This window comes from Patiria miniata, unplaced genomic scaffold (assembly GCF_015706575.1).
Source record: "Patiria miniata isolate m_02_andy unplaced genomic scaffold, ASM1570657v1 HiC_scaffold_29, whole genome shotgun sequence".
NCBI classification, from domain to species: Eukaryota; Metazoa; Echinodermata; class Asteroidea; order Valvatida; family Asterinidae; genus Patiria; species Patiria miniata.
In genome coordinates, this window is record NW_024037068.1 from 16586708 (window position 1) to 16602294 (window position 15587).

The 15587-nt window shown below is 40.0% G+C and overlaps 1 protein-coding gene across 1 annotated transcript; it reads left to right on the plus strand.

The window, feature by feature from the left end:
• The first annotated feature begins 6948 nt into the window (after window positions 1–6948).
• LOC119735701 (adhesion G protein-coupled receptor E3-like) lies at window positions 6949–14698 on the plus strand. The gene is made up of 10 exons (XM_038209557.1): window positions 6949–7067; window positions 7735–7947; window positions 8481–8549; window positions 8939–9074; window positions 10007–10126; window positions 11609–11681; window positions 12516–12627; window positions 12724–12779; window positions 13542–13653; window positions 14362–14698. The coding sequence occupies exons 1-10, from the start codon at window positions 6996–6998 to the stop codon at window positions 14461–14463; spliced, it is 1065 nt and encodes a 354-aa protein (XP_038065485.1). The 5' UTR covers window positions 6949–6995; the 3' UTR covers window positions 14464–14698.
• The last annotated feature ends 889 nt before the right edge of the window (window positions 14699–15587 follow it).

Sequence of the window (15587 nt, forward strand, 5' to 3'; positions counted from 1 at the left end):
AACAGTTCATTTTTTGGATGAAGAGGTCCCCTTCTTCAGCAGCCAATTTTATTATTATTATGATGATTATTATTATTTTTAATTTTTAATTTTTTTTATTTCACAGTGGGTAAAATATATCAAAAATTCCATCTTATAATATTTCAAAAATTCCATCTTATAATAGTTTATGCGGTACCTGCTGCTATGTACATCAGATTCGAACCGGCCAACCGATCCCGTTAGCTCGGTGGTCGAGTGGTAAGACATCTGCACTAGAAAGCAGAAGGTCGTGGGTTCGAGTCCCACCCGAGTGATTTCTTCAACATTCACTCGGGAGGTAACACACTGAGTATACAGTGTTTAAAAAACGTCGGTGAAGGGCAAAACCTAATTTGATTTATTTCAAAAACATAGTCTCCAATACTGCAATTTCCTGTTCTATTTGGTTTGAATGCAGAGTGTACAGTGTATGCAGAGTGCCCAATGTATACTTCTACTATCGTTCCCAACGGCACCTGTCATTTTCTTTCCAGATAGCGAATGTTGTGTTGATTTGCTGGCTGGAAACGAAAAGATCTCAGGCATCTTCAGAGACGAGCAGTGTGTGAAGCAACAAGGATACATTTGTGAAGAACCCATAGGTAATCACAATCGCAAATACAAATCAATAATTGAAAACTAAAGTACCCCGCGAGTACCGAAGGTAATACTCGATTGCGAAACGAAAACCCATTTAAGATACATTATGTATAGCCATAATACCAGCGGCTTAGCCATCATTCTCACCATAGGGGCCGATTGGGGGAGCAGTGGGGGCTAGAGTTTACCCGTGCTGAATGGTAGACAGTTTTTTCTTCCACCGGTCATCCGGCCTCCGTAAAATAAAAAAAAAAGTGGCGGGGGGGGGGGATGCACCATCTTTCTTTGGGGCGCCCTTCAAAGCGGACACTATCGGACAATATGTGGCGCTCTGAGTCTCCAAACAATATTCAAGAAGTTTGCGCGACGTTAAAGTGTCACTCGTAAAAAAAAAGGTAATTTGTGAAAAAGAACTACCATAATTCAAGAGGGGGCGGGTGATTTTTTTTTATGGGGGCGTGAGTCCCCCGCCACACTCCTCCCTACCCCAAGGCTACGCCGCTGTATAATACCCATTGATAAAATGAAATAACACTGGTACAGTTCCCCATTAGTAATACCCATAATGTGAACGAAATATCCAAATATAGGTACATTTGAAGAAAAAATAGGGCCTAGGTAGTACGCACGTGAAATGCAAACAGACAATGAGGGGAAAACCCCCACAAAAAGGACACTTATATAGCTACAAGCCCCATGTTCGGAATGTTTTTTAGATAGTGTTTAACGCCGTTTTGAAATAACACAAGAGTTCATTTATATCAAAACGTTGTCTTCAATTGACCTCCGAGTTGATGGGTAACATATAAAGTTAATTAAAGGTTACAAGAAAAACTGTTAATACTTTGCCAGGAAAAATTCAAATTACAAGAACAAATATCGTTGAATTTATACCCCCACAAGATCCACAAGAAGAGGAACCAACACCTTCACCGTCACCATCACCATCCCTACGGCGCCCTCCAGAGACGAGCTCTATCATGGAAATCCAAATGATCTCATCAGCAGTGCTGTATGTGACGTCAGCTATCCAGTTATATTCAAGTAAGACCATAAGCTCCTAAAATGATTTCTTCCACTAAACCATCTTGAAAAGCTTAGTGAGGCAAAGGCACTTCTAAATCCCATGTACCTGCAAAGTTGTCGAGGAGCTATATGGTCAACTACCTACAGTGTCTAAAAAGCTTCGTGACGGACGACCTCGGCTAGCGGGACACATTAACATTCAAGACACTCTGCACTCAACCAAAAAAGAAAGCCCCCCCCCTTCCAATAAACTCACAAACTACTAAGAATCTCTCTCTCAAATAACAACTAATTAGTACAGACATTCCTTAGCAATCCAGCCAAACTCTTTATTTGGCCAAAATTAGTCATAATGTGTATGAAATTATGCAATTTATGACAAATGATGCTGAAAACAGTTACACTTTTGTATACGTGCAAGTTGTGGTTCATACTCACCTTGCAAGTAATGCAAAAGTGCAACTTTTGTCGGAAGCATTTTTTTTATGAATTGCATAATTGTGTACACCTTATCACTGTTTTGGGCAAAATATAGAGTATGGCTGCATTGCTAAGGAAATTCTAAACTGATTAGTCGTAATTTGAGCAAGATGTGCGCAGTAGCTTTTGTGTTAGTAAAAAAAGTATTAGGGGGCACTTTCTTTTTTGGTTGAATGTAGTTACGTCAGGAACCGCTACATGGGCGTGTATCAAGAAGAAGAGCAAAACTAACCTTAGTCGATTCTCTCAGGCAAGACACCGACCTTCCAGCCGGACACAACTGAAGTATGAGCATATTAGCCTAAGCGATACTGGAAAGAGCCAGCACGAGCAGTAGATATCCGACTAAGCTAGTGGAGTCATCTCCCCGCTGTAACTAACTGTAGACCTCGAGTAAACATGACCACAAAATGGTTACATTATATATATATGCTGTGTTGATAGTATAGGTTTTTCCGGCCAATTTCCTAAAATGTGCATTCACTTCTGCAAATCGGTCATTCGTTTTCGTCTGAATTTGAGAATCGCACTGAACACGCGTTTCATTTTCGCTGCCGGAGCATTCGATTCCATTTCAGTTCAATCAATTAGTGATTGAGCAGCACATTTCGTTCATGCTCATTCAGTTTCGTTTACAAGACTTCCTTTTCGCTTTTAGAGGGCGATTTCAAACATTGGTCCTTTTTTTCAGTTTTAGATTAACGTTATGTGATGCAATCTGCTAATGAGAAAAACTCTGTGCGGAAAGGTATGCTTGCGTAAATAAATTCACAGGTAACGTAATTAGCCGTCTGTTTCTCAAAACCGAATGCACGGACAATGAAAACGATTGAACTTTAGTTGAATTGAAATGGCATTAACGACGTGCATTCAAATTCAGACGAAAATGAATGACCGATATTCAGAAGTGAATGAACATTTTAGGAAATTGGCCGGGAAAACCTATATAAAATTAGAAACAAATACTTTAAAACAAGACTATCCAGGGTGGCCCATAAAAAAGAGCGGCATAGAAGAAAGATGATACCAAGATTTCCCGATTCGTTATAGTAGTTTTTGCTGCAGAGCCTTTTTTTTGCGAAGCGCATATCTTTCATGTGAGTATTATCACATTACAATATTAATCCCTCTATCCAATTAACCCAATTCGCGGGCGCGGTTTAGTAATTCATCGGGACAAAATTACTACAACTTTGTTTTACAAAGTAGGCTCTACAACAATATTGGACTGAATCGGGCGATTTTGGTATGAATTTAATTCCCCATGCATAGGTTGTTTGAGTCTCTGGGTAGCGGAAGTACGCCATTCCGGTTTTTGTTTTGTGCCACCCTGTCTAATTAATAAGGTCCAAACAGTATTTCCACTGGTTTACTGCTTTGGCAATAGCTTTCAAACCGATTGTAACTGCCTGTATATATTTCCTTTGTTCACTTCTGGCACGAGTTCAACGCAACAGGTGTCCTGAAATATTTTGTAATTAAAATTACAGAGCTTGCGATCTAGGCCTCAAGCAACATCTGGTTTCTTAATACCGCAGTCAGTTTCCTGAGTTCTTTGGGCAAGACAAGTACAGTTTGATGAACAGTGCCATCAATATTGGATTATATTCCTTCAGGCATTGCGGCTTCGTCCAGCCTCCCTCAGCCCACGCCATCCCCCTCGTGGGTTCCGTTGCCAAGCAGCAGTCCCACGCCGCTGCCAGGTTTGTCTGCTCAAGCTTCCCCTCCTCCAGTCAGCAGTGACGTCACTCACCAACCCTCCCACGATGCTCCGCTAGGAGTATCGTCTTCACTTAAACCCTCAGGGTATTCCCCGACTCCTTCTGTCAGTGATGGTTCGTCAGGAAGGGAACTTTTCTCATCCTCTGTTTTTCCCACCCCTCTGTTTTCCACTAACACTTATAACGCTGATCTAACATCGTCTCATTCCTCATTTTCAAAGTTCAATTCGGCTTATTCTTTTGTGTCAACAATCACAAACATTTACCAATCATCTACTGCCAAATTACCAGAGTCGCCAAAGCGCATCGACCCAATTTCGTCTTCTTTTGGACCCATTCTTAGTTCAACGCAACCTCCCTCCATTGTTTGTACTCCTTCATTATTTGAAATGACAAAAACGCAACATTTGCAGACTTTGAAAACCACAAAAGCAACAAGGAATACAATCACTGTATCTGCAAGCTTGCATTTCGAAACCCCCACCCAAACACAAACAACGCAGTCACTGTCTGCGGAGGTAACCTCCAACCCCCCAACAACCAATCACGATGACGAATCCGTAACGACGGATGCTACATCATTAACGTCTCCCGCCACCACCGACCAATCGGAAAGGGCGAGTCATGGCGCCACGTTGGGTGAGTTCAATCTTGTGACCAATCAGCATGCGTCTTGTGTCGGCAAGGTCCACATTTGCATGAAAGGAGTTGGAGTTTTAGAGGAAAGAACCGCACACGCGATAAGTGCATGTTCACTGCAAATGCATGACGAGTGGTAAAAACGCACGACCTTGAGTTAGATATTATACAATAGGTAGAACAGAGAAACCGTCTGTCGATCCCCGCATGAGTCTTGCATGATTATACACACGAATATTGGCTGGTGTTAAAAAAAAAAATGTTAAACAGGACGACACTCTGTCTTTTGCATTTGTTATTCTATGTTATTTTGATTCTTTCCTTAATTAATTTTAAAAAACCACTTTATGTCGTTTTTTTTACACGTGCACTTGAACAATATACCGCTGTTTGCAGTGTATACATTTTTATATCACAGCACATTAATATGCACTTAATAACAGTTACGTTTGCATGCTTATCACGAAAATGATGGTCGACACGGATGTAGATGCACGTGGCGTTATAGAATTGTTCTTTATAAAAGGTCTGCCACCTAGAATTCGCAATGTGAAATTAATAAAGGTGAGTATTAAAGTTTAAGTCAAAGAGGTACCTCCGGTATCACAATTAATCTACAAAACCCTACCAGAAAGAAATACTTTCTTTTGATCGGCGTTTTTCAAATAATTCATTACAATTCGAAGGTAATCGTATTTCTAGGATATTTGCTTGTATATACACGTTTTTATGTCAGGACGACGCGTATCGATTCCAGTAGAGGTAAGGTTGCAACAAAGTTTTACGTGCTGCAAGCGGATACAATACGGTACACCGGTATCATCGCCATAAACTGGCCTATATTTTTGACACTAAAACAATAGCTGCATCAAGTGGCCAGTCGCATTGACAAAAAAAATCAACATTTCAATCAATGTGAGTGTTTTAAGAGATCAATATGCTCATTAATTTCCTCCAACTTTTCATGATCGTCAGGGTCAACTGCGGTTCCGGTGATGTGCCGTGCCGAGATTCTGGACGGGTTGCAGTGGGAGGAGACGGAGCGGAACACGGCGGCCGCACAGGCCTGCCCTGACAACCCTTTCGGTGCGTCCTAAGTAATTAATGTCTTTTAAATATTGACCCATTAAACACTGGATTCTTTCTATTTAAAAACTGCACAACGAACAGGTGGGCAAATGGGTTGGTATGTAGACTAATGTTCGTCAACACACCATGGCCTACATTCTTGGGCAGATTCTTCCCATAAATGTTTACTCAAATTAACCAACAATATGCAAATTCATACCAAGGTTGGATAACTAATATTGCCTAATTACCCAACTTTCTTTTACAGCGTGTAGTTGGAACTACATGTAAAGGGCATCAGTTTGCGAGCATGGTGTATGTGAAAAGCCAATTTTTGTATTCCCAGTCAAATCCAACCAAATTAATGTTTGAAGTGTGATGCTCCAGTATATGGCCTATGCAGGGTCGTCTCAAAAACAGGTGTTCAGAGCTACGGCTACGCCTACTATCGGTGCTACAAATCCAGTACACTGAGCCACTAAGCCCCGCCCAAATGTGCCTTGACCAATCACAGCAGTGACTTATGTCGTCACTATTTTGACGAAGTGACACATCCTTCCAAAACCGAGATTTTTCTGAAATCTGAGATTTTTGAATATTGTAACATTTCATGATGTCCTCTACATGATTACCAAATTTCGAGACACAACATTGCATCGTTCGTTAATTACGCTAATTACGCTAATTGCACAAAGTGTTGAAAGTGCTACACACTAAGTTTTTCGTTTTGACGAAGTGACGGATCTCCATGTGTCACTTAGTCTCATTGATTTTACACGTGGGCTATATTTAGAAATATGAAGCCTCCACGATTTCCTTTTTGACGAAGTGACGCATGTGCGTTCTAAAACGTATCAATTTTATATACGCGCACGCGCTATGTTCAAACACATGCCTCATTTTTTGTGAAGAAGTAGATTTTCCGCCGTATTGACGAAGTGACGGATATCTTTAGTAATTAATATCTTCTAATTAAACATGAATTTATGAACAGAGATAATTGTTTTTGGCTATCTAATTCCTGGGCTATTGTCTCAGTTTTATATTTTTCAATTCTGGGGGAGAAATGTACACAAAAATGCAAATTGAAAAATCCACCAACTCCAAACGCAATTTTCTCAAAACTCGGTTTTGCATCTGTCTGCACAGATGCGTCACTTCGTCAAAACGGTGACGATGTGTCCAACATGCGCGCACAAACGTCCGACAGGCGTGCACGCGCTTAAATACGCGCACGGCTGGAACATGCGGTGTGATATTGGTGAGTAGGAGCACGTGTTGGTTGCCCACGTGCGTAAAGTGGGCGGGGCTTCATGGATCGGTCTATGCTGGCTCTATATACAAGAGGTGCAATGGGATGCGGCCATAAAGTTCTACATTCAAAAGTGTATTTTCATCTCTTCAGCTACCGTGAGACGCAATTGTGTTCTAGTGGACACGATGTCTGCAGCGTGGAGACAACCTGACTACAGTGACTGCCAGATACCAACGCCAGGGGAACTACTCAATAGGGTAAAGACAACAATTCGTCAATGTTTTTACGAAGAGCCACATACTTTGATTTGAAAGAAAAAAGCGTTTTAAGACAAAAAATACTACTTTGCAACAACTTTGTGCAGTAAGGAGACATTCACATGATTCTATAAGAGGTATATTTTTACGTGAACCCAGTAATTAGAAATAATACAGTAATTAATTAGCGAAATTTAATTAGTAAAGATGTGTCTCTTCGTAAAAACGAAAGTCTTAGTTGACCTACTTTTACGCCTTTCCGTGCAATAGGTTTTGTACGCGTTCAAGGGGCCAAAATGTATGTGTTTCTTCGTGAAAACGTAAAATGCAATTATCGAGATGTCTGCCATCATTAATGTAATTTTGAAATTAACGATGTTTTGTTTACAGAAACATGTCAAAATGGTTAAGTACAATATTTTAAAGCAAAATATTGACAAAATGACAATTTATGACGTATGTGTCTCTTCGTGAAAACGGTGACGAATTATCAAAAATAGCTACAATTTGCTTCGGGAACTTTGGACCAGTTAAGGGCGCCGTTTGAATAAGCTTCGACATGAACACGAGTTAACTGGTACCTTTCTACCATCGTAGACTACTGCAAATGCGAAATTATTCCTTTGAAATAAATGAAAATAATTGTCTGATTCCATGTTACACCTAGTTGACCTTACTGTCCCACTTCGCGAGTGTCGATCCTGGTGACGTCATCAAGGCGACCTTTCAACTGGCGCAGATGTTGGCGCCCTCAACGACCGACGGGAATGCGAACTCTGCTGATGAGTATTCTGTCTTGGTTGAGTTGTTGGAGATGGTGGCGGCACTACCTGACAAATTCACGGAGTGTCGACAGGCTGATATGGAAAACTTTGCCAATGTAAGTACATGTATATGGACCGCCGATCAAGGGCAAGTTCGAGCGAGAACTAGTATCCAATAGCGCGACCAACTTCACTCGACCCCACGCTAGCCGACCTTATAGTTCGACTTGTGCAGTCAACTCTTCAGCGCCAGCCCACCGAGGTTTGTCGTACCGCTGGTTACCAATATAAAGCCGAGAGCACCATAGTTATAGCAGGGAACAGTTGAATTAAGTTTTGACTTGTCTAGTGTTTGAATGGAGACGTTCGCACGTCGGTTGCTATTAGCGCGCATGTGTCAGTAACGTCACGATACAAGCAGTAGTCGACCATTGGTGCCGAATCGAAGTCAATCCAAATTGTTTGGCTGGTAAACTTTGGTTTTTATTTGGTAGAGCAGTACCTAACTGAGGCGGTGTTTTCCACAAAGGAGCAAGCGTATACGCTCTTATCCTCAAGTGTCAAGAATACTATATTACACCAACCGACGTTTTCTCGATTGTTATCTTAAATGATGATTTATATTCAAAATTTCTTATTTCTTCTGCAGTCTTTCCTTCAAGCCGTTGACAATATACTGCATCCAAGCAACATTGCTACGTGGACAGGAAATCAACAGGTACATGTATTATACAAATCCTGTATGTATGATCAGTAATTCTTATAACTGTTTTTAACGAAGTCAATCAATATTACGTCGTAAAATGACGGAAAGTTAATTTCAGTGGATAGACCCATATAAATCATTTGTCGATAACACAGTTACCATTCCCATGTACAGTTTTGTAAAAATATAACAAACATCGGAAAAAGTGACCAACATTGAAAATGCAATCCTAACAAAATAATATTTGCACAAGATTCAAACATGCGGTTCTTGTTTAACACGGTTTTTAACGAGAGCAATTCTGGGTTGTACTGCTTACATCACAACATGCATTTTCATCTATCGTTTTTCCCGTGCACACTTCATTGTATTAATATCGTATACATTTTCTCCAATTTAAGGTTGAAGCTGACACCGTGCGCATCATGGACGCCGTTGAGAGCTTCACTGCGCAGACCGCAAGAGAAAACTGCGAACTGAGTCTGACGTCACATGAGGACACGGCAGCCTTCTTCGAAGGCAAATATGACCATATAGGTACGACGGCCGTATGGTCCGCGAACGGATGAAGATGTTCAAATGTGACATTGTGATGATTGGTTTTGACGTAAATGCTATTTAGTCAGGCGGACAAGCCTATCAATAGGGGATGAAACCTGGCATTGCACTTATTATACTTAAGAAGAGTTTGGCATTATACGGCGCAAAACATCTCATCTTTCTATCCTCACTATTAACCAAAACTACAGACACCTTACAATAAATACACCGGGTTAACCATTTTAATGGATGTATTACTTTTGTTTTAATTTACGAAGAGATTACATAATGGAGGTCACAGGGTAAAGCCCAAAATAAGATTTGAAGGTTTGCACGGTGAAGGTAGCAATAAGATAAAGATTTACGGTAGCACCATTTGAGTTGCTGAGGTTCCGAAAAGAACCGGGGGAACTCAACGTTTCGTACAGTATGCTCTGCCCATCGTCAGGAGACTGAAGACACTCTGCAAGTCTCCTGACGTCGGGCAGAGCATACTGTCTGCAACGTTGAGTTTCCCCGGTTTTTGTCACAGCCTCACAAACTCATAAAAGAGATTTGTCACATGGTACTACCGTAAATCGGGGTCTACCTGATGTTCGCCTATACATATGTTCCCCAATACCGATGTTCCCCGAAATCCTTAGGATTAGGGTTAGAGTTAGGGTAAGGATTTCGGGGAACATTGGGGAACATAGGTATTGGCGAGCATAGATATGCACCCCCTTAAATCTTTATCTTAACGCCCAAAATAGTTGCCTCAAAACGCTCAACACCTTTTGGGGCTAACAAATCCCCCCCCCCCCCAAAAAAAAAAAAAAAAATCCTTTGAATATTACACTTCATAAAGTGAATGATGTATACTCAAAAGGATAATAAATAAATTACAATCAAAAGACAATAATCCCTTAAATTGATGAATTGCCTGGCAGTTTTCAGGAAATCGCGAGAAACGCCTGGGGGATTCAGCGGGCTGTCCTACTCGGCGACCTCGGCCCGTGCATCCATCACACTACCGCCTGAGGTCTTCCAGGGCGTAACGGATGAACAAGGTTCGTGCACTTCTCAATAAAGCAATTTGTTCAAAGCGTGAATTATTTCAGTGAAAAGGGGTAAACGGCCAGTTATATTTTGGCAAAATGTGCGCAGGTGGGAAAAGTACCGGCAACAGGACATGAACTGGATGACAGGATGGGTGATGACAGGATGGGTGGTGTATGAACGTGAAAATTCAATGATATAATTCATGCATTGAAATTAATCTATACTGCGATTTTTTTATTGAAAGTTTGATGAAGTATTGGATGTGTTTTTTTCCTTTTTACACATGTATATATAACTGCTAGTGTCTGTTTGTCAGGCGGGCTGTGTCCTTGTTTGTCTCGGTCAGTCGATCAGCTTGTCTATCTCAGTCTATCTATTGGTCAGTCGGTCGTTTGTTTGTCTGTTTCTGCCTATTTGTTGGTTGTTTTCTGCTCATCGTTATTTATGTTTCTGTCTCATGGTCTGTTATTTGTGTGTTTTTCCATTTTCGGTTGTTCGTCTGCTATTGTTTGTTTTTGAATAATGGGTCAAAATGTTTTAGTTCATTCACTTGTGTGTTTAATGTTACTTTAAAAGTGTACTTAATTGTCTTAAGTTTTTTGTTAATGTATGTTTAATTGTTTGAATTTATCCTTTCCATCCACTGATTGTGCAATGTCAGCCTTCTGGCTGCCTGTTTCAAATTTTTAATAAAACCAGAATAATAATAATAAAAAAATATATATGAACTGTTTGATTATAAAGGACCCTTCAAAGTAGAGTCAGTTCAGTTTCGAAGCGAAGTAAAGCCGTTCTTTCTTATTCGCGCCCTCAAACCGGTTGGTGCCGTTGCGAACTTGGGCCACCACGCGAAGAGCACAATTGACTTATGCATAATATAGGCGGATTTAGACGGCAGTGGTTTTGTGCATTCATTGAATACACGGATAATGAATACGATTGAACATTCGTTGAATTGAAATGGGATTAAAAGACGTGCATTCAAATTCAGACGAAAATGTATGACCGATTTTCAGAAGTGAATGAACATTTCAGGAAATTGGCCGGGAAAACCTATACATAGAATAACAAAGACTACCCTCTGATGCACCTGCAACGCATAAGGTCTACACGGGTTGAAACGTACACAATTGCAAGGCGGATGAAGACTGACAAGCATTAAACGAATTAGTGTGTATGCGAGGTGACGACGACTACACCTCGCAATCAACTCACGTCTTTGAGTCCCCAGTAGGTTTAACACGGAATTAAAAGACGTGATTACCTACAATGGGTCACCTTCAGGTATAGCAAAGACATTGTGGTACGGCAAAATCTGTGGTGTCCCATCCCAGGATATACTGAAGTGTTCCGGATTTCAAATTCTCGGCAAATGAACATTTGTGTTCACAGTAGGGAAAAATCAGTTGAAAATTATACACAATGTTGTCAACGCAATCAAATATATATCTAAAGTGTTTTGAAATGATATTGTCGGTCTTTGTTTGCAGTCACTCTACTAGTTGTGTTGTATCCTTCCATTGGTGACTTGCTCGATTCAGTGCCAACCACTACGCAACCAAGGTAAGCTCAGCAAAAAAAAAAAAAGGTAAAGGGCACGGGTTTCGCTAGAAGGGACTGCATGTGGAGAGAGGCACACCCCATTGATCGTTTTTGTCGGCAAAGTTGTCCTCATGTCGGCAACATTCGGGTGACCGAGAAAACAAATCCTGTCTACCTTAGCACGGATGATCTTTCGACAAATTTATTGTCCCCGCCCCCAAATTAAAAGAGGTCTAGCGACGCTCCAGGTAACGGGATGACGGTTCTACCGTGGAATGCTGTTTTCCCCCCAACCAAAAACGCGCCAAGTGCTACTATGAAACCATAGAAAATAGCGTTGGAGCGTGCCTTTTGGATTAGAAAATATAGAATCACGTGCAGGAACAATTTGACCGACCGAATTAGAAAAAAAAAACATATAAAAATACGTGGCTCGCTCCATTTCATAAAACACGCAGTCATCAGGTACATAAATATTATATTATCTATTACCGAGTTATTGACTAGTAACTGTGAAAATTTCACGTGATTTTCATGCTCCATTCCCAAGTTATGTCTATTTTAATATGAAGATCACAAAATTCAGCTGTCCACCACTGATAATTTACCGTTAAGAACTGATGAATACCCATTAAATACAATGAGACATGGACGTTTTCCCACCTCGATGAATGGAGAACTTGCAAAGGAAAACATGTACCAAAATCGCCAATAATATTTTGTCAAGGCCAAACAAAAGCACTTTGTTACAAAGCAAGTCTATGTGCTGCGTTGGAATGAACAAATAATATATACATGTACATGATTTGCGCGTACATTAACTTTCTTCTTTTTTCTTTTTTTGGTAAAACGCAGCCCTGGAAGCACAATGAAAGTGAATTCAGCGGTGGTGACGTCATCAGGAGTTCACCAATCAGGACAGGCGTTTGAGAAACTGTCGGTGCCGCTTTGCATCAATTTCACCAAGGTAAACCCTACAAAAAAACTATTAAAAGGTTTTCTAATGAAACAAATAAATGCATGTATCTGTAGTTACAATTGTTATTTATCCTCGTCATTCCAGAAAAATCCCACTTTTGGAAAAGAGGAAAGCTGTGTCTACCTGAGCCGAACCGAAAGGTAATGCCTTCATTGTGACTTAATAAAGTAATGAATAAACTGTAAAACGCAAAGAAAAAACGTAATGATTCCAAACAATGAAAGGAGAAATACAAAAGTCACAGGCTTAAAGGGAAGAAACAACATTTGCAGACATCAAAAAACGAAATGATCAAATTATAACGAAATATCTTACTGGATTGTTGGGGAATGACAGTCCAAAGCATCCTGTAAAATCGTGGCTCCTGGTGTGCCGACATTTTCAAAAAAACTTGTATTTTTCCAACGCTGGTCAGCTGACCAGTGTTGGAGAAAACTTTTTTTTTTCAAGAACTGCTCCTAATTTTTCATATATAGTTACTCCGCATATTCTTTGCAATTGATTACAAACCTGTGAAGGGTATACAAGCCTGCTGGACTGATTCTCTGACCTTACAATTTCCCAAAGACCATACATTTCTCTGTTTCATCTTAAGTAGGGTCAGTGAACCAGACTACAAGAACATGGTTGGTTTTCTTGGGGTTTTTTTCAGCACCACCCAAAACGTGGAGCGATTCAGTTTAACAATATTTGCTAGAACATATTAATCCTCCGAATCCATTTATTTCAGAAATTGCAACAAAAACAAATGTTGTACATTCCCTTTAAATTATGGTTAGTTTCAATTGCTGCGAAGAGAAGTGCCGAAACCATGTTTCTTTCGTTACGAGTCATACCAAGTCGTTAATTAAGAAAGAAGCAGTTTACATCAAAGAAAATAAAATGACCTCTTTGTCTTTCAGTGGCGAGAGTCAGTGGCTTACAGACGGCTGTTGGATGAACGAACAGAGGAATGGATCAGTCCATTGCTGTTGCAATCACATGACGTCATTCGCACTACTTAGTGCTACGGAGGTAAATGAAACAAGTTTCTTAAACAGGTGTAATCATTTAAATTTGCAATCACCTTTTTTTTCGAAATGCAGAAAGGTAATAAAACACTGATACGTTTGAGTAAAATATTTATAAACTGATTTTGGTTTTCGATTTTTTTTTTCCACTAAATAATTATTCAGATTTGAAATCATGAAATGATTGTACAAAATAGAAAACACTGTTTGGCAAATCTCCCATGCATTTGATGATTTCTAACACGTACCGATCTTCCATACCGTTCCACCCTAATGGGTTTTTTTTAATCTGTAGAGTTGAATTTATGGTACATTCGTATACATACTTTCATTATAATTCGGGTATTTACCGGAATATCACACGCCGGTATATTATTAATACTAATGTGGTGCTATTACGCTTTATACCAATCAATCTCAAAGTGTTTCACAAAAATACCGATTTTCATCAGGCCATAAGACAATTTTTTTCTGCAGCAGCTCAAGATCAGCGCAATCTGGTCTCGACCCTCATATGTATCCGTTTATACTCCTGAGTGGAGATCGAGAGGCAATTGCAGTAAAGCGTCTTGCCCAAGAACACAAGCTCATGACCTCCGTCAGGGTTCAAACCCACGTACCACGGCACACGAGTCGAACACAGTAACCATTGGAATATGACGCTCTGCATGCAGATCTATCATTTCGTTGACTTTTTGTTTATTTATACCAGACGGTCGAGCCCTATCATCTCTTGCTATTGACCTACGTCATGTGCTCTGCGTCTTGCTTCATCATCTTACTGTCTGCTCTTATTCTCTTCTCAGTAAGGTAAGACATAGAGCTAAGAAACACTGTTAAAAAGCTGGCTAAAACACTGTTTGCAAATATTACTTGCCCAACATTCGTTTGAAATTAACTCAATTGTTGGTTAAAAGTGGACCAAATTTTGGGAGGAATTTGCCCACGAGTGAAGGCAGTTGGTGTCTTGATAACATTGGACAAATCATAAGGTTTAACATCTGCATTCGCACACCGCACCATTGTTAAAAGAAACAAACTCGCTAATGAACTCACTCAAATCTATACAAAAGAGACTTTAACTTTTTAATAGTCACCTTTATCTTCATTCAGCAGATTCAAATATACAATGTACATGTAATGAAGATACATGAGCATTTTAAACGGCGTGCCAATAGCAATAAAGTGACACATTAGAGGGACCCAGTCGGTAGAACGCTAATTATTCCAGAGAACGTATGCCTGCTTCACAGTCAGTTTTGTTTTATTGAACATAATTTGATTATTTTTTTTTTCTTTCGACAGGCATTTGAATACAGTCTCTCTGACCGTGCACGTGTCCCTTGCACTGTCAATCATTCTCAGTTTTGTCGTCGTCATGGCAGGCCTCGAGAGAACAACCAATCAGGTATGAGATACGTGGCAATCGTTATTCTCCCGGGGCGTGTCCAAACTTTTTCACAATAAAAGCGAATGGCAAATACTCAATACATGGCAGATGTGTTGTATGAACCTATCACGTCTTTGATGCTTACTGCTAAAATTATCATGCTGTACACATGTAGATTGTAGATGTACACATGTAGATTTCTTTATAATGAAAGGTTTGTGGAAACACCATGTGCGAATAATGTTTCAACTAAAAGAATGGTTCTGAAAAGAACCAGAGGTATAAACTCGACGTTCCGGTCAGTATGCTCTGACCGTCTGCAGGAGAAATTTTAGATTTCTTTACCTGTTTACATGTATATTCAAACAGTAAAGTAAAATAAAACAAATTACACAAAATAGCCAAAATGTTTACATAAGGAAAAATGGAGAATGTAACAGCAGACTTCGTTCCAGGCATATATCATAAAAAACATCAACAATTTGAGAGAGGGTCGTGAAAGTGGGCGGTATATCATTTGGTAGAGCGCCGTTACAAAGAATTACGGG